Genomic DNA, 26,079 nt, shown 5'->3' with positions numbered 1-26,079 from the left:
AGGCGCGACAGCCTCATCGTCCCGATACGCCATGCGTATCCGATCATATAGATCCGTTGTCACCCGCGTGATGTGGGCCAACTCATAGTCGGGACGCCGAGAGAGGGCGTCCGCAAGCACGTTGGGCTTGCCCGGCTTGTATTCGACGCGGAAGTTGTATTTCGCGAAGAAGGACAGCCACCTCGCCATCCTTTGGGAGAGGTCAGGCGAGTTAGTCGCCGTCCTCAAGGACGCGTGGTTTGTGTAGATCACAAAGGGCCTAGAGCCCAGAAGGTGAACACGGAACTTCACAAGGGCATATTTCATTGCCAGGAGCTCCTTGTCATGGACAGGGTAGTTCCGCTCGGCGGCTTTGAGCTGCCTGGACTAGAACGAGATGACTCGTTCCTGTCCAGCCGTGTCGGCCTGCAGCAATGCACATCCGACGGCGTAATCGGAGGCATCGCAGACGACGCTAAACGGCTTCGTCTCGTCCGGCAGGGCCAGGACAGGGGCCTCTTGAAGACTGGCCTTGATGCTGTCAAAAGCATCCTGGTGCTCTTGCTCCCAGCGCCAGTCGACGGCCTTCTGAAGGAGGCTCGACAAGGGCTTAGCGAAGTCCGCGTACCCAGCGCTGTACTTGTGAAGGTAGTTGGCCAAGCCCAACCACTTTCGAAGATCCTTCTGGGATCGGGGCGTCGGCCATGCTGCTATGGCCTTGACCTTGTCTGGGTCAGCCCGAACGCCCACGTTGCTTACGAAGCAACCGAGAACTTTGATCTCTGGTGACGCGAAAACGCACTTGTCGATGTTGGCGTAGAGCTTGTTCGCTCGCATCACGTCCAACACTCGACGGAGGTGTCCTAGATGCACCTCCATGGTCGTCTTGCCTCCCTCGGCACGGCTATGGACAAAAATGTCGTCGAAGTACGTCTGTACGAAGGTACGCAAAGGGCGGAACAATTGCGTCACCAGGCGATTGAACGTCGCCGGGGCGTTAGACAAGCCCTGCGGCATGACGAGCCACTCCCAAAGCATGCCGCTTGGAGTGCTTACCGCGGTGAGCGAGATGTCGCTCTCTCGCATCAGGATTTGGAAGTATCCGTCTAGCAAATCCAGCGCACTGTACAGTACGCTCCCGGCCATGTTGTTCAACAATACATCCTTTCGTGGGATCGGTGTTTGGGCCGGCACCGTTGCGTTGTTCAGCTTGTTATAAGCGTGAACCAGACGCCACTTTCCGTTCGGCTTACGAACGCAGAAAGTCGGCGTCGAGTGCGGGGATTTCGACTCCCACACCATGCCTGCCTTCGCTTTCGCGGCGAAGAAGGCATCAATGACCTCGCACTGTTCGCGCGGGAGAGGCCATTGCCTCGTGACACAATACTTTGTGCCGGGCACGAGATCAATCTCGTGCCGTACTCCTCGATCCGGTGGGAGTTGGGTTGGTGGGTGTTTGTCACCACGTCCGCGTACTCCGTCACCAAAGGATACACCGGATCCTTGGGGTTCTTGAGAATCTTAGAACCCAAGCGCGCCTGACGCTGCTTGTTCATGTCTTCCAGGACGTTCTCGTCCAAGACAGAGGAGGAGTTCAGCTCCTCCTGAGTGCTCTCAGGTCTCATGAGTACCATCTCAGCAATCTCTCCAGCCTTGAGGTTGGTCAGGAAAGACTCAGCCGTCATTTCCTCGAGGTGCAGTATCTCTGCAACCTCTGGCAACGGTTCCAAGTGGACACCAGATGCCTTGACGGGTAAACCTGTCTCGCCATCGAAGATGTGATAACACTCTTCCACCGGCCTTATCGGAGGAGCCCGGGCCCTGGACTTCGAGTCGCTTGAAGCGACGTCGATCGGAACGAAGTTCGGATCCGACTTGAGGCGGCGGCGGCGTCTTTGTCGACGGCGTCTGTGACGGGGAGCTTTGCTGCCCACGTCTAGGGATGTCGTCGCTACGACATCCGAGGCGCTCGTGGCCTCGTGTGGTACTGTTGTACCCACACAGGAAGCGTGTTCAACGCCTTCCTCTTCAGTTAAGGTCTGGGCGACCGCGTGTGGCACTGTGTTACCCACACAGGAAGCGTATCCGACGTCTTCCTCTTCAGTTAAGGTCTGGATGACCGCGTGTGGCACTGTATTACCCACACAGGAAGCGTGTTCGACGCCTTCCTCTTCAGTTAAGGTCTGGGCGACCGCGTGTGGCACTGTGCTACCCACACAGGAAGCGTATCCGACGTCTTCCTCTTCAGTTAAGGTCTGGACGACCGTAAGTGGAACTCTGTTACCCACTCTGAACACGCTGTTCTCAGTGTTAGTGACAGCTGCAGCTGTCGGCGGAACTAAGTAACCCGCCTGCGGACCTAAGTTACCCACTTGGCCAGCGCCTCTTCTGGGCGCTGCCACCATCAAAACATCCTCGGAGTCGTCATATACGTCGACGACTCCCAAGCATCTGCCGGATGCTTCGGTACCCTGGCAGCCCTTGCGGGCGCCCCGGGTCCTGACAGAGGTGGGAACATGACTCACCAATGCTCTGTCGGACTGCGCAGGGCGGCTGGCACCGATTGCCTTGCCTCGCCAGTCGATCCAGGGATCGTGCTTCTCGATCCAGGGCATGCCCAGGATCATATCATATGGATCCATATCGAGAACAGTGAACTGTTCGAAGCTGTCAAAGTCTTCAAATTTGACGGCCAGATCCACTTGGACGTTGGGGACAGTGACGACGTTCCCGCCGGCCAGTCGCACTGACACCGTCCCGTTGCCCTTGCTTTCTCTTAAAGCATCGGACAACTTGTTGCTGTAACGAGCAACCGTCTGGCGGCGTGCGAAATTCTTCGACGCCCCAGAGTCAATCAAGATTCTGAAGGGATGATCGTTCCCCGTACACATCCGTGTACTACGAGCAACCCGCCGCTGCTCTTCGCCGATTCGAGAGTGCGAAGACTCTCAGGGGCTAAGTCCCCGTGGTACGCGCCACCCGCGCACCACTTAGTTCTTCCCCAGTACGCCCCTACTGGTTCCCTGCGTTCCCCTGTCCCCGGGATCCTGGCTTTTGCCAGCGACCCTTGAGGACGGGCTTGGAGAAGGACCGTCTGCGGAGTCTTTCCGCGGGGCAGTCACGCTTGAAGTGGCCCATCTTCCCACAGCCGAAGCAGCGGATGTCACGCTGTTCGGCGGACCCGAGTTCCATGGGAGCCGGTCCGTTGGGGCTTGTTCGACCGGCAGCCAACAAGGAATTCCCAGGCCACGCTGAGGCCGGCGTACGCGCCTGGCGATGGCTGTACTCTTCTTGAAGAGCATCTTGAATCGCCTCTTCAAGGGTGCTTGACTGCACCCGGAACAGCTGAGTGCGTGCGGGGCCCACTCGAAGGCCATCCATGAACACAGTCATCTTGATGCGTTCGTTAAGTGGGTTTCCCACTAGGGACGCCGTGAGCTCCCGTATCTCTTGCACATACTCGTGCAGTTCGCGCCTTCCTTGTTTACACGCGAGGAAGCGCGAACGCTGGCGGTACTCGTAGTTCGCCGGGAGGAACGCGGCTCGGAGCTGTTCGCACAGCTGAGCCCAGGATGTGAAACATCCAGGGGATGTTGCTTCCCGAGTGTACACCCAACTCTTAGCACGACCGCTAAGGTTGGAGAGTGCAAAAGCAACACGCAGTTGCTCGGTCGAGATCAGAGCCGCGTCCATCGCGAGCTCTACTTCTCGGACCCAGAAGTGAAGGTTCTCGCCTTCCTTCCCTTCATACGGCTTTACCTTCAGCCGTATTGGCTTCGGGTAAGGCGGACTTGCTTCCGCCGCCGGAGCCTGCAGGTTCTCCCGCACATGCGCGATGAGGCCCTGCTCGTACGCGTCGAATGCATTGACGCGCTCGAGCTGTTCAGCCGGTGTTGATACCACCAGGCTCTGCAGGGCCTCCATCCCGAAGATGCCTGCCATCTTCCGAACCGACTCGAACTGAGAGTCGTTCATATGGGAGAAGTCGTTCCTATCCATGGCAACGAACTTCGGAGAGGTTCAGGTAGTCTACCCGCGGTGGCGTGGATTGACTACTAGTGCTACCAAGTGTGACGGGGTCACACAGCACCTTGCGCTAGAGGAAGTTATCTTCCGAGAGTATACAAACTCTCAGTGAACGGCAGTTCACAGGTCCCCTCTTTAATTAAAGAGAGCGAAGTGACCTAAATAAGGTAGATTGTAAACTGAGTATATTTATAGGTAGGTTAAGTTTGGGTTTAATACAAACTATAAGTTACCTATAGAAATGCAATGTCATTTAACCAATGGTTGGCTTTGAACGACTTTGGTACCTTGTACCAAATATCCCGGAGTATGACGTGTCATACTCCTAAAGTGTGAAGTGTCACACTTCATGTAACCAGGGTACACTTAGGGCTACGTACCCCGTTACATTATCACATGCAAGCTTCAACTCACATGAGCGGATCTGGTCTCAGTTCTTCCAGTCGCTAAGCCCTTGCTGCCAAATCCTCATGGCACTTACGTGACGCTCATAGCCGTTTCGGCCAACACTTAGCTCGGTCTCTCTTCTCAAAGCGAGCTGAGATTCCTCGATGACCCTTCTGTTTCTCATTGACATTCTCTGTCATGGGCTCGTCGGCTTCGGGGTCATTCTGATCCCATGCTTGTCCTCACTGTTCAGTGGATCAAGAAAAGCGTGGCTTGCATTCGCGTTCACACCTGCGGTGCTTACTCCCCTCGTATCTGTGTGGCCTTGAAAACCCTCCTGCGGTAGAGGTTTCGTCATTATATCGGCCACAGTCGCTTTTGATGCAACGGGTTCTAGCTTTACTCACCGCTTTTTCACGTACTCGCGAATCTTGAGGTCACTGATATTGAGCTGCTTGGCTCTGCGATGCTTTCTAGCATGCTTAATTAGCTCACGAGCGCTACTAGAGTCACATTATAGTGTTGTAGCTTCTCTCTTCAAGCCTAGCTCATCCACAAGTTGCTCCAGTCAAATTGCTTCATGAATACCAGTATTCGCTGCAATCGGCTCGGTCTCACAAGTACGCTCAGCAAAAGTATCGTGTTTCCAACATTTTGCCGAGATGAGTTGTCCGTTACAAAACACGGTAAAACCAGTTACGGACTTCATATCTCCTTCTTCCGAGGCGAAATTTACATCAGTGTAGACCTCTATCTTCAATTTGTCGAACTGGCGTGCCACATTAAAGTTATGTAACCCCATGCCCTGCGTATCAATCAAGTACCGCAAAACACGCTTTGCTGCTCGCCAATGAGTCACAGCGTACTTGTCCAAAACTTTACTCAAAATTCGAATTGCTGTGCCCAATTCTGGCCGGGAACCACTTATTAATACTGTAGGTACCCAACAAGACTTCTATACGGCAACCGTTCACTTTTCTCGTATTCTTCAGGGCTAGCATTTGTCAACTTCAAGCCCATCCACTATCATCGGAATGCGTACTGGGTACGCGGACTACATGTTAAATTTTGCATGGATGTACTTCGTTTGTCTGAACGAAACGTGGGTCTCGGGATCGTAGTGGATCTGTAGTCCCAATAGATAATTAACATCATCGAGACACTTCAGCTTAAAACGCTTCGTCTGCTCCGCATCTACAAAATCCACATCCTCTTCCTTACCTGCTAGCAGAATATCATTCCCATAGATTGGCAGAAGGACAAGTCTGCCCTCATTTCGAATCCAGTACAGACCTTCATCCTTATAACTATGAAGAAAGCCAAGCTCAATCAGCACGATATGTAGCGTGTTGTTCCAGCTACGTGGTAACTGCCGTAATCCACAGATACTCTTCTTCAGTAGACACACCCAGTTTTCGTATCCACGCTTTACAAAGCCTTCAGGTTGCTCTATAAAAATGATGCGTTCGGTGGGGGCGTTTAGGAAGGCAGTTAAAACCCCAAACTGCTTCACTACTGTATAGGCAACCCAGCCCATAGAAAGACGAGTCTTAGAGTTTCGAACCTCACAACCGGGGTGAACGTCTCATCAAAATCAATTCCCCAAGTCTAGAAACAACCCGTTACAGCCAATCAGGCTTCGAATCGTAACATCCTTAGTTCGTTCTCCTTCAATGTCCACACCCATTTGCATCTGAGGATGTGAGCATTCTTTTGTCTATGCACTAGTATCCACGTTTCATTTTCTAGCTGAGCCAAGGACTCCTCCTTCGTGGCTTCAATCCAGCTCACTCTGTGCGGTGAAGCCATCATTTCGGTCCAGGTTCTCGGAACTTCAATCTTCATCGAAGCAGTTGCCGAAGCTGAGGAGCTGAAGACAGTGGACACAAAATCTTTCAGTTGTGTCGACTTCTTGCGGAAACGATGGGATCGTCGTGGAGTTTTCACTTCAACAGGAAATTGTCGTTTTCGTTGTGGCTGAGGTTAATCTTCAATACTCTCTTCTGATCTTGATGCTTGTGGTAGATCGATCTCTTCCTGCATCCGATCATCGATATTTGCCTCATTGTTCCTCTCAATTCCAATCAAACGCTCATTATCATGTTCTTTGTGCGTATCTTGTACTTCTACCACCGGCAGTGGAACCAGCGGGAGCTTCATATGGTCCACGGATGGACTTCTTCTCATTCGATACACTTTAATAAGAAGTTTCTTCACATACCATCTATCTACCGTAGTTTCTTCATAGAACTTCACATTTTCATGCCGATGTTCACTTATAACACCCGTTGTTAGGTCCAGCAGCCGATAACCTTTCGTCTGTGTTGCATACCCGACCATAGAATTAGGTGCCCCTTTCACCGACAACTAGTCCTTACGATAGACCTTATCAACGAACCTAACAGCGAGACAGCCAAAGGGTCAAGGGTGGCGAACACTCGGTTTCGATCCAAACATCTTTTCATGAGGTGTCACCTTCTATGCATTGCCCTTAGTACTCGTCCTGCTAATCATCTCAACTACGTATCAAGCCGCTTCTCCCCACAACATACCAGGAAGATCACAGCTAAATAGTACTGATCGAGCTTTATCCATCATGCTTTATGTGCATTTTCAATCAAACACACTTCTTCGGGCGAATGGGGGGAGAGAAGATTTGTATTGTCTCTCCTGCGCACATCTTAGCCACTGCTTGGTTCGTGAACTCAGTGCCTTGATCAGAATGGAACGTGCTCACCACCGCATGGGGTTTTGCTCGCACCATCTTTTGAAAACACTTCAATTTGTTCACAGTTTCCTCCTTCGTTTTCTGCCCATACACCCATTGATATCTCGAGCCTTCGTCCATGAGATGCATTTACATCATATATCAATCCATTGTACTCTCCTGAATGAAGCTCAAGTCTATCAGTACTCTATCAAATGGATTTGTCGCTCTCCTTGCCATTGTGTGGCGAAAAGACATCCTTTTCATCTTTGCATATCCCACAATTGTAGCATTGTCCTTTCTTACCCTGATCCTCCTTTGACAGCTCCAAGCCTCGCACGAACCCCTTTGAAGCCATCTCTTGGATCACTTGCCAGTTTGCATGCTCCGGGCGGTAATGCCATAAACGCAGCGATCTTGCCGGCTGAGCAGCTGTCTGCAACACAGCTAGCTGAGAGCGTGGTAGCCCCACCATTGTCTGATAGAGTCCACTGACCATATCAAAATCCCAGATAATATGTTTCACCCTGTTTGGTAGCGTAGTCACTTCCTGGCTCTCACTTATCTGCGCGAAAAAGCCATTATCCTTGTAGAGGACACGCTGCGACAACAGATTTGTTGTTCCTTCCACAAACAGAGCCTCAACAGGTATCCATACTTTCATCTTTGTCGCCGCATCAACGATGGCAAACTTCACCAAACCTTTCATCTGCGCCTTCTTATAGGTATTCTCAAACCACTTCATCACCGTGTTACAATCCAACGTCACAGACACAACTGCCTCTCGACATCCACAGATATTCACCCCCGATGCGCTATCCAACACAAACGGAATGTTAAAGCTTTTGTCAGACTTCTTTTCCGCATTAGGATTTGCAAAACACGGTAGTGACTTGTCCTCCACGACCTCAATCATGGTAGCTCTCGACGCTTGGACAATCCTACTGCAAGGACTTCTTCTCGAAATTATCAACCAGTGCAGCTTACTTGGCCTGAGGACGCTTCAAATGTGCTAATCGGACTCGAGTTCCATCATCCAACGTATTCGTCAGGATATCGTTCAGCAACAGCACCTTGTTCCTATACTATTTGCGTTTCTGCTCTGTAGCTCTCGTGCCGTCCTTCTCGGGGTATCTCGCTCTTCCAATCAGGATCTTCCAGCACTTCCGAGCACGTAATGCCGCCGTAAGGCCTTCCTGGTATGCAAGCAAATCATTGCCGTCGAACTTGAGCGAGCGAATAGTATCAACTCTCTGACCTTCCATGCTCTCTCGTTGGGCTCATAGCCTTAAACACGTACAAGGTTTAAGGTAGCACTTGTTGGTCGGCGCATACAACAGTCTTAGATGCCTCGAAATGTATTTGTGGTGGTGAGCAGATCTCTTCTTCTTGATCTTGTTTTACTTGAGAACTAAAACTAGAAGTTTCCATACTTTCCGACAAAAAAAAACCTCGTCTCAGAATTTAGCGTTGAGGTCGACCAGTTTCTTTTACCCTCCTCCCATTTGATCTTCGTAAGTCGCGTGGGCAATACACGCCAACCCCATTGCGTGTGAATTGTATCAGTTGAAGAGTGATGGTCGTAATTGCTTAAGACGCCAGCTAAACATCCTAAAATTCTGTCGGGGGTACCCCCGACAGAACAAAACTTTATAGAGCTGGCCGAGTGTAGACAACACTACAAACTCAAGCAAAACAAATTGGATAGTTACTCTTACTCGAAAGATGTGTATACATCGACCATCGCTGTCGGCCTGTAAAGTCACCGTATTACTCCAAAGACCTTTTTAAAGAAGGAAATTAAAAGGAGCATCATAACGATTTCAACGAAATACATGTAGAAAATTCGATTCTTCAGGCGACTTTTCGAAGACCACGAGTCACCAGGCTTACAAAAGTTATTTTGTTTCGATAGCCAAAATCGGTGGACTATGGACTCAGGCGACATCCGCGAAATAAAAGCAGGGGGGGGGGTCCCGACCGCTGTAATAAAATTGATTAGGGTCCTCCCAGAATAATAATACTATACCCCCGCTCAAGGTTTGTGAGCTGGAGTCAATCCTAAATGAGTCCTAAAAATGTCCTATTGTCCTAAGATTAACCCTGTTAAAAAAGAGATTTTTAATGAACGATATTATTTGTAGACCCTAAAACCACCGCTCCGCGCTGCGCTCGCTTCCGCAAGAACATCCGCTTGCTAAAACAAGTTCTTCTTTAGGTTTTAAATGGACAAATTGGTAATTTATGTGTTAGTTTAGGACTAACTTCGAAGTACTTCCTCAGGGTGGGAAATATTGCAAGCAGCATCATATGGTACAAAATTTAAACCTGTACCTAGCTACGCAAATGTACAAAAAAGCTTATTCATAATTTAAGCCACTCACAGACAAGCCGGGCGTTTTTTTACGACAATGGGAGCACCCTCTAAATCGGAGCAGGTTTTCAACCAATCCGACCATATTTAGATAGAATTTTAAAAAAAATTATGTGTGATACAACTTATTTGAAAATGCATACGATAAAAATATTCAAACGTTTCCGACGGTAGCCGATAGGAGAGGTTTCATTACACCGATAAAATTGCCGAGTAGCAGCCATGTCGATCGCGTCCCTGATACATGGTAAGAGTAAGAAGGATCGAACGACGGCTCTAGACTGTTTCGTTTCTGGAAGCCGAAGGTATGACACTTTTAGCCGCTCACGAACGCATTGGCGCTGATAAGACAAGGAAAGTGTTGCGTATTATGCTGGATAAGTACGCATATTGATTAGGTAGGTCGCCGGACAAAGTATTAGTCACCAATACTTGTTTTGGCGTACTATGGAAACGTAGTGAGCTACTCAGGCCCCAACTACAAAAGATTCTCCCGGGACTCGGTAGGTACTGCACAAATCGAGAGGAAAGCGGCAGCGAGTGAGTCGCTCCACCGTGCTCAAATCAAGATTTGGAATCAATTGTGTGACGGTACACTACGACATCGGACAAGAGCTATATCATGATTCCGCTCTAGTCGCTATAATGTGGCAATTGTACGGCTGTACTTTGGACGCGGAACAAGTTGAAAAACAACAACTGTGCCGGGTACTTAATATTCACACTGACCATTTACTAAATACTCTAGCATATTATCAATTGTAAAGAAAGTGATTTATTCCTTTGGTTTAAGAGCGCTAACACTGCAGGGTTTCAGGGCACGTATTTTGTCAAAGCGCTAATATGTAAAGCGGACAAGTTAGGCTTTCCTGCTAATATGTAAAGCGGACAAGTTAGGCTTTCCTGCTAATATGTAAAGCGGACAAGTAAGGCTTTCCTAACTTGTCCGCTTTACATATTAGCAGTAGCTTTAGTGATCCAGATCTCACCATGTATGCCCACGTTTCCTTTGTTTCTGAACAAGAAGCGCAGCTCCGTGAACATTCAATATCTGCAGAAGTTGTCGCTTGTCGAGCTCCTGGAAATCCAATACGACCAGACGGCTGCGCAAAATTCCTCGAGCTTGACAGCCACGTCACTTCCTGGAGCACATGCATACGCTAACAAGTTGTTAGCTAGGGTCAAAGAGAATGCCAATATTCATAGTGCCCGCGTCAAACCTGGTCTCACCTCCCACTCGTTTTGCCGCGGTGGGGTATGCACACAAACGATGGAAGCGTTGCCGAAAACAGGATTATTAAGCGCGGTGGCTGGTAGCTCGATCGCGTAAACACTGCGTTTGGCTACATTCGCGGGACGACACAGGCGGGCCAGCAGGTATCCCGATGTCTAAGCGAATGGAAGCCTAAAGATGGAGCTGCCGCTCGCAGCACCTGATACACCAGTTCTTGGTCACGCGTTCAAACGACAGGCTGTAATTTTCTCGAACGCGTTGGAATTTGCTGGTCAAACCCTCAACCTTGACGAAGGCGCAGCCGAGGTTCTAACCGCCACGTTTGGCTTGCACTATCCGGACATGCTCCGCCTCTCCCATCTCAGTCTCATTGTCTCTAACATGTGTGACGCTATGAAGGCACTATCCGTCTCTGAATCAGAGCTGCTAGCCTGGGGTGTGACATCCGTCGAAAGCCGACGAAAACCCCGTCTCGCTTAATCGCTGGAACTGGTGAAGCATCAAACCCAGCGGATCGACGTGCTCATTTTGCAAAACAAGCGGCTGGAGCAGCGCTTGGTGGTTGTGGAAGGCTAACTCTGACCGACAGGCTGCACCACGATGCAAGCAGCAACCACCGAGGACTCATCTACCGCACTTACACCCCAAGATCTACCACAGCCCGTACCCAAAGCGGACCGCACTTAGAAGAAAGGCGAACAGTCGCTGTCAGCTGTGTGGTTTGAGTGGTTTACTGCGGAGTCTCGTGTACACGCCGCGCAATCCATCAAAACGGCAAAGCTGTACGAGATTAGGCACACATGATGCCTTTAATACCGACTGGATTTGCGCTAGATGCTGCGTCTCCGGCGTTCAAACGCAAGATGCTAGCCCTGGGTAAGAAGACCAAAGATAATGCTCTAACATTCTTGAAGGTAAACGGGTCCTCGGCAGCTGCAGGCGGTACGACGCTGAAAGCTCATCGTAAACTCCGTAAGGCAGGGAAGCTTGACGCACAGTTTGTTCAAATTCACGACCGTATTGAGCGAGGAGACGTGGTTGATTCCACTCCACCTTCTGCCTTACCAGTATGTATTCGCTTGCAGACCCTACAGAAGAAAAACAGCATACACTTCACCGCGGCCATTGCATACATACTATAGGTAATTAAGCAGCTTGGTACACTTGATACATTTCGATCACCAAAGCATTCGCTATATACTACAAGCAAAGCTGCAACAGCAAGTAAGTGGACCCCAGCGTAGTCGAGTGATTCCAAAACAAACACTTACCAAATCGAAAAGGTATCTTGTGCGCGAGTCAGGATACAGATACCGTCGCTCTGGGCGTACAGGGCTCCCGCGGTGTGCCGTTCACGCTCCCGGGTCATTTTACATCACATGATCGGCTTTCGCCGACGGCAAGAGGCGGCAGGTGACGTATCTTGGGCATCTATATTGCGCGCGTGGGGCTCTAGTGGAAACCTTGTGGTCGCAAGAGAGTCGCCAATCGGCGCGCCATATTAACTACCGTCGGGGTGCTGGGCTGTTGTCGAAAATGACTGTGTGACCTTAAAGAGCGGAGATTTTAATTGTAAACTTTGTGTGTTTATTCCCGCGGGACAGATCACTGGTCTCGTCAAAGTCCGATTTTTAAACTGGTCGGAACCCGGTCGGACAGTTGGAATTTTACGGTATGATACCCTTTAGATTCCATCCACGTCTCGTTCATAGAAAAAATAAATCGGTCAATCCACCAATTAGATTGCACAATTAGTACGTTCTTATCCAATAACAAAGCCTTAAAAATAACCATCCTTCGTACCATCCGACCATATTTAGTTGGATTTTTCAGAATATGCTGGACTCCTTACGGTATGATACCCTTTAGATTCCATCCATGTCTCGTTCATAGAAAAAATTAATCGGTTAATCCACCAATTAGATTGCACCATTAGTACGCTCTTATCTATTGACAATGCCTTAAAAATAACCATCCCATTCGTACCATCCGACCATATTTAGTTAAATTTTTCAGAATATGATGGACTCCATTTAAATATTTATATAATTGCATATTTTAAAATTACCAGGAAGTTTCCAACCGAGATGGCGGTAGGCAGTTGTTTCCTAAAATACAACAGTTAGCAGAGCTGTGACCATGTCTATCGTGTCACTGGCGCCAGCTAACAGTAATCAGACCCGGGAGACGGCGATCAACTCGTTTATCCGTGGTCGGGATGATGTGGTATTTTTATAGACGCAGCCCCGATGCTGAGCAGCTCGAGAAGCGACAGCTTTCAATTTTTCCTGGTACGCTGTGATACAATTGTAATGCATTAACCTATGCAGGCTAAAGTGATTTTAGGGGAAGTGGTTTTCACGATTTAAAATATTAAGACGGCTTTATTGCAGAGTATATCATCGAGCAAGGTCCCGTCCAACTTCTTACCGTACCTTGTTTTTCCCAAGCTGCCGCTCTGATCATGCAAACAGCACCCTCCATCGCGACGTTTATTACTCCGTTTCTCAGAACAAGGCATACCGCGGCTGCTGTGGCTGACGTTGAAGACTTCAGCCTCGTCGAGCTTCTTGAGGTAGACGAAATCCACACGAGCTTAGAAGACACTAAGCCAACACTGGGGAGTAGGTCAGTCCCTGAAGCACAAGCATACGTAAACCGCTTGCTGATCAGAGTAAAGCGGTTTGCAGATAAGAAGCAAGAAAACCTTACGAATGGGTTTACCTCCCACTCGTTTCGTCGATGATCTGCCATGAACGCCGACGCCGGAAGTCTGCCCGAAACCCGGATCATTGAGCGAGGTGGTTGGCAGTTCGATGGTCTAAACAAGGCGTCCGGGTGCATATTAGGTACCACACAGGCTGCCCCAAAACATAGCGCGAGCATTGAGAGGATGGCGACCTAAGGAAGGCGCTCGCCTCCTGTCTCTATGTCCCTTGGAGTATCCAGTGCTAGCTCACGCCGAAAAGCTCAATGACTTGCTCTTCACGCACTCATTGGGCTTTGACGAGATTCCTATGAATATCGATGAGGACGATGCGGGGGTCTTAACGGCCACTCTCATTTTGCATTACCCAGAAAGGCTGCTGTTATCGCCCGCCAGCTACCTTGTTGCGCGAGTACGAGAAGTCCTGTCGGCACAAGCCATAGGGAAAGCGGAAGTACACGCATGGAGCGAACCGATCCGTCGGGCTTTCACCCCCCTCCCTCCCATCAGACCAAGCACGGATGGTCGCACTGATTCCCAATCAGTAGAGGTCCTAAACCTCGTTAAACGCCAGTCCAACCAAATTAGCGAGCTAATCCTACATAACAAGCGCTTGGAGGAACGACTATTAGCTATGGAACCAAAACTTTACTCACCGTTGGATGTAAGAGCTCGCATCGATCAGGTAGATGCTGCACCATCAGCCCCACGCCAGCCTTAACCTTCATGGGAATCTCAGCATAGTCAGCAAGGCGTATGTCACGCCGTGTGTCCCAAGAAGAAGGGCTCGCAATCGCGTTCGGCAGTGGTATACGGTTGAGCGACGCTTGTACGCTCCACGCTCTGTAGAAAAAGGCAATGCTGTACGAGTTCAGACACACCGTAGGGTACATGCCGCGCTTATCCGCTGCGCCGCAAATCTGAAACTGGGAGCTATTCTCTCCCTATATATACACTTGACCCATCGTCTCTCATGCAGCTACTGCGATTCTTCACGCGAAGATCGCAGTGCACACTTGACTCGTCTTCTGTATGTCGCCAGAAGATCTCAAACCGGTTGCCAATCCAGGGGTTGGTGGCTTCTCGGCGGGCTCTGACTTTTCGTCCTGCTTTCTGGTCCGTTGATGCTCCACCCGCTGCTCTATACCGGCTCCTTGGTCATTGTTAAAGTAAGCATCTACGACGTGATGATGACTATCTAGTGGAATATAATTGTGCTATTTCATATAGAGAAATCATATTTAACTCGACTGGTTGGTGGAGAATAACACCTCTCCAGAACATCAGACCCTCTACAGTAATTCATCACTTCTTCTTTTACCATCTTCACCACACAAGCGTCTTCTCCTTTTACACTCAAGACTTCCTTTCCACTATCGCCGCCTAGACCACTCTAATTTTGTCTTCACTCCATACTGTACTGCCCTAATAACCCTGGTCAAATCATCCCTTCAACAGTCGCGACTCCTTTAATAGGGCACCCCAAGCGGATTTCATCCGCTTATTAACGGGTATTCCGATAATAACTTTGCAATAATATTATCAATGCCTTCAGGGTATACATGTATAACCAAAGCGAAAATGATTTTTTTTTTCAATGAAATTAAAAAGAAATGAGTTTTAAGTACCGGTATATCGGAAAGTACCTGTAAAAATTAAATATTGAAATTGATATCTGGCTTCTCAAAAAACCATTTTATTAGTTGTAAAAAAACTGTTTTGAAAATCCAATACAATGATTATTTCGATCCCGTATCTTCAAATAGCACGTGTATTTCAATGATACCGGATTTACTTTTGGTAGATCTTCTGCGTCACTACTGCAATCGTAGGTAGTCAGATCATCGTGGTATAAATACAACCCGCATCAAAAGTTAGGACAGGGTTGCCATGTGATTGATTCACGGTTGAACAAGTTAGTAAACCTTGTGTTTGCGAGGTGGAACAAGTAAGGCTATGAGCAGCTCACTGAGCTCCCCATGATTTATACTAGTGGGGGTGTTCATTGGTCTGGTGAAAAAGAGGAAAACTGCACAGGACGAGAAGCTATTAGGAAAGTAAAAACTGCATGCATTTGAGTTGGCTTCGTTTTCAGCTAAAACAGAGAAATCCTCGTTACGAGGGAACCATGAGTTCGCTCACGGTTGAAGGCCACAAGCTGCTTGCTTTGTGTCGCGACATCTAGTTGAGAGTCCCCGACACAGCTCCGACCTTGGTGGTGGCAGTTCCTGCAGCACTCTTCAAGTAGCACACAGGCTGACCGGGGTTGTTGTTGATGTACGTGTACGCCTTGCACCCGGCCGTGCTAGCGCAGGTATCGCAGCAAAGCGATGGGAGGCTCACGTAGACAGTCTTAATGTCATTTCCGTAGTAATCCTTGTCAGTGAGTTGCTTGGAGCATTTAGCTGGTGGTTGGATGCACTGGTAAAAAGTGTCGTTCCACGGCTGGCAATAGTAGCCGCTCGGGCAGCACGTAGCTCCGTTACTGGAACCACAGGTGCCGTATGGTGCCGTGGTGCAGGTCGGCGATGATGGCGTTGGCGTTGGCGTCGGCGCCGGGGTCGGGGTCGTTGACGATCCCGTCAAGATACCCGAGACTGCTCCAACGGAGGGTGTTCTGGTTCCGGTTCCGCTCTTCAGATAGCATGCCGGTTGACCCGGATTGCTATTCACGAAAGTGTAAGCCTTGCAACCAGCAGTCTGGCTGCAGCGCGTGCAACACTCACCGGGCTGAATGCCGTAGATGGCCGTGATGTCGTTCCCGTAGAAGTCGACGTTCGGGAACTGCTGCGTGCACTTGGCGGGGAGATTGAGGCATTGGTAATAGTTGGTATTCCAAGGTTGGCAGTACTGCGAACTCTGGCAACAGCTCGCTCCGGCGGCATCGGAGCCACAGTTTCCGAAAGAGGGAGTCGAGCACGCACCGGAGGCGACAGCAGCGAGACCAGCGAAGGCGACGGTAATGCGAGCGAGTCATCACCACGGTACAGTTTTGCTGAATGTATCCACTGACAGCAAAATGGATGCAAAGGATTCCGCTGTTGGAGTTTCCGAAAAATTGAAATGGATATTCCGGTGTCGAAGTAGTACTTCAAATAACCAACAGAAATGTAGGCAAGATCGACTCGGCTTAGGATGACAACGGACCTTGATTCCTGAGTCAGGTACCCTGAGTCAATAGGGAGCTTCGAAGTTCGTGCTGAAGTTTATTATGCTGAAAAATTGAGCATGGCGATTGCAATGGCTGGAGCGGCTGCCACAAGCTTTTAGACGGGGCGTGGTTGTTGCCAACCCAACTGCGGTCGATAAAAACGGTGGAGAAACAATACGTAGGGAGTACGGTATTATTCGTCCGGTGGTAATACAAAGTGAAGACTAAAAGGGGCGTTATAAAGAAGGTCGAGTACGAGGGCCCATTAAGCGGTGGCAACGAGGCAGCCACCCGCCCAACGTATAAAGAACGCCAGATCGCCTCGGTGACTACTTGGTGGCTTGCGCAATGACTTCGTGGCGTCAAACAGCACTTGTCGTCGCGGTTTGAATCTATCCGGTGAGCTGAGCACTTACGAGACGGAGACGCGCGAGTTGTACAGGACGGGTCATGGACATTATAGCGTAGAATTTCTACCCTGCGTCGGTCGCGTTGTCGAGTCGTACGTGAGAGCATTGGGCATTGAGGTGACGGACGAGATCCAACAATGGAGAGTTCAGCTGGAACTCGAGCGTCGAGAACGCTTGCAAGTTAGTCAGGAAGATCTAGACGACGAGAAGCGGCTGGTTGAAGCCATGGGGGACGAGACGCAGAAGATGAAGCTACTGACTTTGCTGAAGCACGGCTTAGCCCACTATGAGAGGAGCAGGATGTCGGTGGTGACCTTCTGATTTTGTGCTAGTGGGGGGTCCTCCGAGCTGGTTCTTGTCATCAAACGACCTGATGTGTGACCAAGGAGGCATCTGCTACTTGGACGCTGTTCGCTTCAGCAAATGTGAACAGAGGACGTCGTGCGAGGGAGCCACCAGAGCTGGGAAGACGAGGAGGAGGCGTGTCTGCGTCAAGCAACAATATGGGCAGATATGAACCACCCTCATGTGGCAAAGATGACTGCAATATCTCCACGAACGCGAGCTCGGATACTACTGAAGTAAAACTTTAATAACAAGAGGCTGTAGCTCGGCACCTTGCCACAACTACTGTTGTTCATCCGTGATTCATCCCGATTCGTCCCGATTCGTCCGGCACGGATGAATATTCATCCGTGTGATAGGATTTATTAGTGGACTGAAATAAATGGTGTTTAAATTACCCAAAATCCTATCGCTAGCCAAGCTTCCTGCATAGCGCAGGAGCCTCGACGTCGATCACGCCACGCTTTAGTGCGAGCCATGACCTCGCACTATACAGAAATCATGTACTCTGTTACGATTTCTTCATCCACAGGTAGAAAATCTTCGTCTGCCCAGTGCGTTCCGTCAAACCACTCATATCCTTCTTGAGATGCAGGGTCTGCAACCAATCGTTCCAGTTAGCAAATGCTCTCCAAAAACTCAACGCTGTTAGCAAAGTCGCTCTCTGTGCTGCTCGATGAGTTGCTCTCTGAAGTCCGAACAAGGTTGACTGGATCGAACACGATGGGTGCGTTCGCGTCCTTGGCCCCGTGGTTTGAGTAAATGAACGCCAGCTTAAAAACCCTGCTATTGCTTAGCGGATGAGTGAATAAACTTGAAAATACTCCACGATCGCTCTGACGCCGCTGAAGACGTCGAAACTGTGAAAATTCGTAGCTCCACTAGTTGTGACTCACAACTAGTGGAGTGCTAAGTGGACTGGACTTGTAAAAGAGAAGTGTCAACCTCGTTGCAACGGGGCGAATCAAATATTTTGAACATGCGGGACTTGGCTGCAACACTCTCACAGAATGACGACGACGACCAAGTCTCTGATCTGCATACTGCTAGTGTGGCGAATGGCATTCTTGCCCTTGGACTGGCCATCTACAACACGCGCCAATGGGTTTCCATCTACAGTGACGCGTGCTGCCAGATGAGCGTCCACTGTTTCTAAACGAACAGGAATTGGACTTGGTGACACGAATGTGCGCGAGTATACCGGATAGGAGAGTCAGTATATGCATCAACTTCGCTCGTTCGTCAAGAATGTAGAACCCAAGGGAACCGACAAGATGCCATCCGTGGATCTGAGTGTGAAAGTGGATTCGGAAGAAGTTCTGAATGAGTCGAGAACAGAGAAGATATTTATGACTGGCAGATCAAGTGGAACAAACTGCGTCTCGAGCAACTTTGTGTTCTTGAGGCAGGCTTCAAAGGCCTTCTTGAGGCAGGCTTCAAAGGCGCAGAGGAAAGCTGAGAAACCTTAAAGAAGACAGACTTATGGCTCAAATGCTGCTTCAGTTCGAGTTGCATAAACGTCGAAGTTCGTAGCCGGACTCTGTTTTGGAGGTAATTACCAAGGCCCTTACGGTATCGAGGACGACAGGTAGCGGTGCCAAAAGTGCTCCTAGCTGGTTTATTCCTCCGTACGAGGTGGTTCTGAGTAAGTGCATTGGGTATGATGACTTCGAAGAAGTGTATTACGAAAAATGGTTCGATACAGAAGTTGTGATAAAGATCCCGATTAGCTACAGACTCAAGTAGAATTTTAAGAAACGCGTCCTTCGCCACCAGCAAGGACCAGTGGAGCGAGTGAAAAAGATGTGATGGAGCTGTTCCGACGTGAAATAGATCACTGGTTTATGCTGTACCATCATAGTCGTTCGTCTTTTTGAAGCGTGCCATGTCGAACTCCTTTCATCGTCTGCGAGCCAACCAAGTCTTGGGTATCTGAAGCTGCGGTGGAGTTCCATGTGACTAGGCGTAAAGCACTCCCACCTCGTCCCCAGAAGCTTACCGACTTTCAGTGGAGTCTGATCTAGCACATGTGTTGCTATGAGCCTAGCGAGCGAATTAGACTCGATGCCGTCGTGGACATGCTGCACGCTTGACAATGTGTAGCAGACAAGTCAGCCATCTCACCCATTCTCACCCTATTGCGCTTTTGGGAGTAGAACGGCGTATATAATCCGTTATTGGATGGGTGCATCTTAGAAAAAATGATCCTACATATGTAGTTTACAAGTGCAAATTTCTAGTATGAAACTGCTAAGTACAGTGCTCCAAGATGATATCCACCAGAACCCACCTCATCAGCATTGTTTCCTCGTGGTATCTCGGTGATAAGCTGGCATTGTACGACGACAAGGCTCGATTCTTCAAAGGACCCGATTTGCTTCCACAGTTTTGCCATACCAGAGGATGAATCAGCTTCTTTGGTTTCAGGAAGCTGAAGATCGTCACACGACAGTCTCAGCTCGTGCTCTCGAGACTTCTCCGAACCAGTAAACCATACGTGTGCTTCCACCGAAGCATGACTCTGGATAAAGCCTGTCTTTTTAGATTTTTCGTCCTGGCGCAAACGATAGCGATAGTATCGCTGCGTTCGAGATTCCATCGTCTTTCGGCTCTCCTGGTCTACAATGAGCTCGACTTCCACCATGTCAGCTTCACTCTGAGCCGGTTCCTCATTGTTGTCCAGCTCCACAATCAACGCATTCTTGTCTGGAATAGATTGTTTGTGTGCTGAGTTTAAAAACTCGAGCTTAACGCGAGTAGGCACAAGATCCACCAGATCTCTTTCACTGTCATTGTTGTCTTCAGTATTTTCGTCGTCGTCATTGGCTGCTGAGTTTCCACCTTCCAGAAGTTCCTCGACTCCTTCCATTTGATACAACTCAGCCAACGCCTTGAGGTCCTCTCCTCGGCTAAAGCTAACACTACGCTCGTCGAATTCACGGGCTAATTCCTTGTATCTTAAACGAAATGTACGCAGTATACTGTCGCGCAAATACGGCACCGCTTCCATGACCAGACCATTCTTGCCCAGTACAGACGTACTACCCACCTGTACAATAGCGAGTTCATCCAGATATCGCTGAACGTCTGCGAGAAGAGGAAGTTGATCCACCAGTAGCTCATTCAAATACTTGCGGATGCGTAGGAGCTGATCCTTCCGATACTGCGTCACCTCATAGTGCTCACGAGCCGACTTGGTGCACAGTAAATAGTAGATCGTTAGCCAAATCTGTGCTTCCGTTGTCGTCAGTGCCAGTAGATCACTAGGCTCTACAAGTACCCATTTCTGGTCGACAAACTTCTTCCACTTGACTTCAGTTCTCAGTCTCTGATCTTCACTGTCTTTTGCTGGTGGTAACTTGACGACAGCCTTGTGTGTCCATGGAGGGTTCTCAACAAGCGCCACGAATGTGAGAAGAGCGTCGTGTTTGTCCAATAGACGGGATACAACACTCAGTGGGAGAACATGAAGTCTCTCCGCCACATAACGTAGTATAGTGACAGTCTGCACAGCCACACGGAACTCGATCTCCATTCGCTGTCGTTGCAGCTCTTCACGAGGACTTTGAGCTCTCATCATCTGTACCAGTTCCGATCCAGATTTGTGGAAGCTCGTGGCTTCTGCAATACGTTCACGAGGAAGACCAACCAGCCATGAAAGCTTGCGCATGCAGTAGTCGACGAGTTCGAGTAGTAGATCATCAGTCAGACTCTCCACCACGTGCTCATGGAAGAATGCGACCTCCAAAAGGTTTGTCAAGGTCGCTTCGTGATACACAACGAAGTACAGTCGTAAGGACGCAGCGTCTTTATCTTGGCACTGAAGAAGTGGCAAGATGTTCGCCTTCCAAAGCTCCAGGGACAGCAAATTGCTGATTACGGCTGGGAACTTGTCGAAAGTCAACAAACTCTCCACTACAAAATTGTCTTGCTTGCGTTGTGCAGACTGATGCGCCTGCAGGTTCAGCTTCTCCATGGCATGGTGGTGCTCGAGCCATTGGGTGGATCGCCCAATTTGCTCCAGTGTTTGACCTTCCAATCGTTCCACGATCTGCTCCGCCTCAGTTGGCAGCACTAAATACTGCGCTCCGAATACGTCACTGTGGGATACAAAGGTAAGCATTAATTAAACGACAGCGATCGATGGGAATAGCTTACGCACCTCATTGTTCAGTTGATTGCCACCTGCTACGGAAACTTGGACGCAATTCAAATCGAGATATGAAGGCGTCGGTTGATTTCTGGAAGATCCGGTGCTCATCAAGAGTCGCCTCGCACCAAGGAAGAGCCTTTATTTGAAACAAGACGACCTAGATTAAATAGGCTTTACAAAATTTGTAAAGCCTAAAAAAGCTAAATTAAATTCTTTTCCCCAAGCAAGAAGAACATAGGTAAAACAAAAACTGACAATATTTTTAATTGGCAACAAATACCTGCAAGCTTCGTTTCACCATGGATCTTGCACTTTGCCCCGCTGTGTTTGATAATCGCTTTACACTGCAACATAGCCTAGCATTTACACAGCAGCGAACTATTGCAACAACTGATTGCTTCAGATACGTAGTTGTCACTTTTCAAGTAGAGTACGCGTCGGTTCACGTGGAGCTGAGATTCCTTGGGAAGAAGCGTCGCTGATTGTGTTTGGGACGTTTTAAAGCGGCAGAAATACTTGGGAGTGCCACTTGCGTCTGGTGGGGGCGATTTTTTTTAGAGGGTTCTTCTTGCTCACGATAGCAATAATGGATGAAGAACAAAAGCTTGCTTTCTTCTTGGAATGGGACGACCCACAGTCGGGTCTGAAGAAAGGCTACATCATGCACTACCACGGAGACAACACCGTCGAGCTCGTGAGTTCATTTCTTGACATTTGTAATGCAATATAGCTGGTCTTCACGATAATTGGCGCATTATGCTGTTGATTTTTGCAGGTGGAGCGGAAGACAAGAAAGATCTTCTTGAAACGTATCCCGATACCCACAGTCAGTCTCGACGATCTCTACGTCGGGAGTTCTATCACTGTGTAAGCTTAGAGCCAACGAAGAACTGACTTGAGAACTCATTTTTCTGCCATTCGTTGCCATAATACAGGTACTCTAGACAGCTCACAATCATAGAACCTGCCAACGAATTCACACGGAAAATGCTTCAGCAGCGAGAAGACAAAGCAATTTTTGTTATTACACCGGACGGGTACGCTCACATGGGACGCATAATCCAGCTCATCGAACAAAGTGGTGTATCTGTACGCGATATCCGAATGGCGCATCTGCAGAAATCTCATCTAGCAACACTGGCAATCACCGACAATAACCAGCAACGAGCACTGGTCAACGATGTGTCAGTACTGGTAGAAGTCAGACTTCCTAATCCAAAGGCCATCGAGGATGTTAAAATGAAACTGGGGTCTGTAGACACAGTGCTGGTCGTTAGAACGGGACTGGAAGTTTTCAGCGGAAGGGATGTCTTCCCAACTACGGCTGTGCTGGATAATTGCACTCTGTGTCTCATTCGTCCACGAATTGTCCGTGAAGCTTGCGTGGGTGAGATTCTGGATGCTATCATTGCAGCAGGCTTTGAGGTATCAGCTTTAAAGCTGGTGCACTTCCAGATGAACGAAGTCGACGAGCTTTTCAAGATCTACAAAGGTGTCGTCCGTCAGTACCATGTACGGGTTCCAGGCTCTTCTGCGTGGTTTTTTGGGTTGCTACTGACTAATTTCTTGTAGGAAATGCTCAAGTACATGTGCTCGTCGCCATGTCTAGCTCTCGAAGTTCGTGGTGACGACGTGGTGCGCCGATTCCGCGAGTTTTGCGGCCCATTTGACGTCCAAGTCGCGAGAGCGCTACGACCCGACTGTCTTCGTGCCAAGTTCGGTCGCTCCGCCATTTACAACGCACTCCACTGTACCGACTGCCCTGAGGACGGAGTTCTCGAATGCCAATTCGTCTTCAAATCACTCTTCTCATAGACACAACCACCAGGACACAAAGATGAAAATTGAAAAAAAAACAATCAATTCTTGTCTCTAACTCTCTCAGTAAGTTTATCCACAGCCCGACTCCGTAGACTGGTACGCGAACTCGACAACTTTGCCATCTTTTGTACGACGGAAGCGAGTTTCAACGGGATCGAAACCCTGTTCCTTCGAGTCGTACACTGCCCAGTATGGAGTAGGAGCAGTGTAGTCATCAGCAGTGAACGGCGTGCCATCCTCGTAGTACTTGGCGATGAGTTCGTGGAAGCGCTCGTAGTCAATCCACGTGTGCCACACACCTTCTCGGCAGAATTTCTTCTTAGCAATCAGCACGCAGTTGGAGTGGGAGTGCTCAGATGCCAGGGCGTAGTCACCACTCACGCGGTCGCACAAAGCCGAGCAGAAGCCACGCACTTCCTCGTGCCAGGGCACATTCTTCATGGTCAAATCGGAGCCATCTGACTTTCCACAGTACGTCACGGCCTTCACCTCAATGAAGTCGGGCTGACCGATGTTGATCAGTTCTGCGTAATTATCCAGTTCTTCCATGTTGTACGACTTGACCAGGGTCAAGCGATACACGGTACGCTGTCCCTTGTGCTTGAGCTCTTCCAAACAAGCCAGGAAACGTTCCCAGAAGTCCTTAAACAGCGGACGATCCACAGCACGTAGTGACTCCTTAGTAGCGGCATCAACACTGACATACAGTTGCGTGATGGGGTCCAGAGCGGCAATTTTCTCGGGGAACTGAGCGTTGGTAACTAGGAAGGACGAGATGTGGCGGTTGTGGAGCTGCTTGCAGAACTCATTGATCTGCGGGTACATGATAGCTTCACCCACAAGTGACAGCGCGCAGTGACGCACTGTGAACGCCTCATCCCATCGCGCAGGGATCAGCCCAGGCAGTCCCTTGAGTTCCTTGATCATGTTCTGATGACGTTCTATCGAACCCTTGACGAGAGTCTCAGCGTCGTCGGTCTTCCAGCGCCACACACGACCCACTGGGTTCTTGTGGTGACGCCAGCAAAAGACACACTTGTTGGCACAAGCCAGACTAGGCGTCGTCTCCATGCACTGGTAGCTCGTGATCCCGTAGAACGCGTGCTTGTAGCAACCTCCACGTCCACGGAGTTGGTGCTTCGTCCAGCGACATAGCTTGACAGCACTGTGGGTACCGATGATCTTGTAGCCTTCCTTGGTAAGAGCCTTGCGCTGCATCGGCGTCACCATCTCCCGAGACTTGCTAGCAGCTTCCGACTCCTTCATCGACTTCCCGATATCCTCCACATCCACCATTCCGCTGTCATCGTTGGCGTTTTGTTTACTCTGCTCTTCATCATCCGAGAACTCATCCACCAAGAACTGCTCGTTCATCATATCTTCTTCATTCAGCTCCACTTTGTCTCCGTTCTCTTGTGCCTTCTTAGCTCTCTTCTGACGACGGAACTCTTTCTGTGACAGCCACTTCTTGCCATCCTTATCAGCCTTCACAGGGCTGCTTGACTTCTTCAGTGCAGCCACGGCCTTCTCGGAGCTGTGCTCGCACATGGCAGCCACTAGGTTGTCCATCCAGACATCGAATTGCTTGAACTGGTCCACATTGTCGTCGCCCAGACCTAAAGAAACAAGCGACGGAGATCCTAGATCTGATAGATCACGGTCTAGATTTTTGGCAGCTGTGCCGTAGTCCTCGTCGTACTCAGCGTTGCCCAGGCCGAAAACGGCGTGTTGTACACCATTTAACCAGTTCTTAGACACACGGAAGTCCTGCGTCATGTCTGTGATCCAGTTGCAAAACATTTTGGCGTCTTCAGGAGGCTCGCCGTGCGTCCATGTGGACAGAATAGCCACCACAATGGCCTCCTGCTCCAGATTGTCTTGATCGTAGTCCTTCATGTTCACGACGCTCGTCTGGAAGTGGAAACCGGAAATGTTGAGCGCGAACAACGTCTTTTCCAGCGTCTCGGCCATCGTCTTGGATGCGCCAGTCTGAGTGCCGTACAAGATGCGCACAGTCATGGGCTTAGGCTCGGAGTTGGTCTTGGCAGTCTGTTGCGGCTTCTTCTTGGCCTTGCGCTTGGGCGACGTCACGACTGCGTCACTTCCAGGGAGAGTACGTGGATGCGTCTGAAGGTAAAGCAGCACACCTACTGCAACAAGCAGCAGGCTCACACCAGCACTAGCCGAAGGCGACAACATCTTCCAGCTGCTTTTAATGAAGTGAGCTAGCTGCTCACCACCCGAACGGTTAAACGGGATCAGATTTGAAAGAAGGTACACATTTTCTGATTCGGTTGGACTTAAATTTGTGCAGGAAAAATCTGGTACGCAATTCAATTTCGAATCGTGGCCACCGCCTGTGGCTGTGCTGATCTGCCCCCAAGTCGCACAACCGTCTAACAAGCGCTTCAGATCCTCTAAACTTCAGAGACCTCAGAGACAATGGCCAGCAAGGGAACGTCGTTGTGGCGCATGGCGGGTGTGTCGTACCTGCAGTACGTGAACAAGTCGGCTGGTGTGCTGCGTGCTGCCCTGAAGGAGCCCGTTAAGAGCACCGTGGAGGCTCGTTCTAACGTTGAGTTTGCCGGCTTCAAGTGGGCCAACGGCGAGCGTGGCGAGCGCGTGGACATTGACTCCATCAAGAAGATCGCCGAGGCTTTCAAGACGGCGTAGTTGGACAGCAGTTGAGTACGTTAGCTGAAAGATAAAAACGAGCGTCAAAGGAGCGAGAAGGAGACCCAGGACGAAAGCTGTCTTTATGTGCCTTAATGGCGACGGTGATCCT

The 26,079-nt window shown here is 49.6% G+C and overlaps 7 protein-coding genes across 7 annotated transcripts; 3 read left to right on the top strand and 4 right to left on the bottom strand.

The window, feature by feature from the left end:
• Window positions 1–4,234: 4,234 nt before the first annotated feature.
• On the bottom strand, window positions 4,235–7,844 carry PITG_03638 (uncharacterized protein; the record flags this gene model as incomplete). Its single annotated transcript, XM_002906649.1, has 6 exons — window positions 4,235–4,238; window positions 4,800–4,853; window positions 5,475–5,518; window positions 6,184–6,338; window positions 6,945–6,977; window positions 7,406–7,844. The coding sequence occupies 6 exons, from the start codon at window positions 7,842–7,844 to the stop codon at window positions 4,235–4,237; spliced, it is 729 nt and encodes a 242-aa protein (XP_002906695.1).
• Window positions 7,845–15,595: 7,751 nt separating this feature from the next.
• On the bottom strand, window positions 15,596–16,299 carry PITG_03637 (cellulose binding elicitor lectin (CBEL), putative; the record flags this gene model as incomplete). Its single annotated transcript, XM_002906648.1, has 3 exons — window positions 15,596–16,011; window positions 16,141–16,201; window positions 16,273–16,299. 3 exons carry the CDS (start codon window positions 16,297–16,299, stop codon window positions 15,596–15,598), a joined length of 504 nt encoding a protein of 167 aa, XP_002906694.1.
• A 614-nt stretch (window positions 16,300–16,913) lies between these two features.
• PITG_03636 (uncharacterized protein) lies at window positions 16,914–17,296 on the top strand (the record flags this gene model as incomplete). Its single annotated transcript, XM_002906647.1, has 2 exons — window positions 16,914–16,921; window positions 17,008–17,296. 2 exons carry the CDS (start codon window positions 16,914–16,916, stop codon window positions 17,294–17,296), a joined length of 297 nt encoding a protein of 98 aa, XP_002906693.1.
• A 535-nt stretch (window positions 17,297–17,831) lies between these two features.
• On the bottom strand, window positions 17,832–21,574 carry PITG_03635 (uncharacterized protein; the record flags this gene model as incomplete). The annotated part of the gene is made up of 7 exons (XM_002906646.1): window positions 17,832–17,918; window positions 18,022–18,103; window positions 18,328–18,433; window positions 18,880–18,933; window positions 19,320–19,340; window positions 19,718–21,420; window positions 21,483–21,574. 7 exons carry the CDS (start codon window positions 21,485–21,487, stop codon window positions 17,832–17,834), a joined length of 2,058 nt encoding a protein of 685 aa, XP_002906692.1.
• Window positions 21,575–22,059: 485 nt separating this feature from the next.
• PITG_03634 (nucleoside diphosphate kinase, putative) lies at window positions 22,060–23,288 on the top strand (the record flags this gene model as incomplete). Its single annotated transcript, XM_002906645.1, has 4 exons — window positions 22,060–22,167; window positions 22,249–22,340; window positions 22,409–22,985; window positions 23,046–23,288. The coding sequence occupies 4 exons, from the start codon at window positions 22,060–22,062 to the stop codon at window positions 23,286–23,288; spliced, it is 1,020 nt and encodes a 339-aa protein (XP_002906691.1).
• A 75-nt stretch (window positions 23,289–23,363) lies between these two features.
• Window positions 23,364–25,493, bottom strand: PITG_03633 (tRNA wybutosine-synthesizing protein, putative; the record flags this gene model as incomplete). The annotated part of the gene is made up of 1 exon (XM_002906644.1): window positions 23,364–25,493. The coding sequence occupies one exon, from the start codon at window positions 25,491–25,493 to the stop codon at window positions 23,364–23,366; it is 2,130 nt and encodes a 709-aa protein (XP_002906690.1).
• Window positions 25,494–25,766: 273 nt separating this feature from the next.
• PITG_03632 (H - or Na -translocating F-type, V-type and A-type ATPase (F-ATPase) Superfamily) lies at window positions 25,767–25,967 on the top strand (the record flags this gene model as incomplete). The annotated part of the gene is made up of 1 exon (XM_002906643.1): window positions 25,767–25,967. One exon carries the CDS (start codon window positions 25,767–25,769, stop codon window positions 25,965–25,967), a length of 201 nt encoding a protein of 66 aa, XP_002906689.1.
• Between the last annotated feature and the right edge of the window lie 112 nt (window positions 25,968–26,079).

Source organism: Phytophthora infestans, genomic scaffold, assembly GCF_000142945.1.
Source record: "Phytophthora infestans T30-4 supercont1.4 genomic scaffold, whole genome shotgun sequence".
Taxonomy (NCBI): Eukaryota; Oomycota; class Peronosporomycetes; order Peronosporales; family Peronosporaceae; genus Phytophthora; species Phytophthora infestans.
This window is presented reverse-complemented; position numbering and strand designations above follow the sequence as displayed.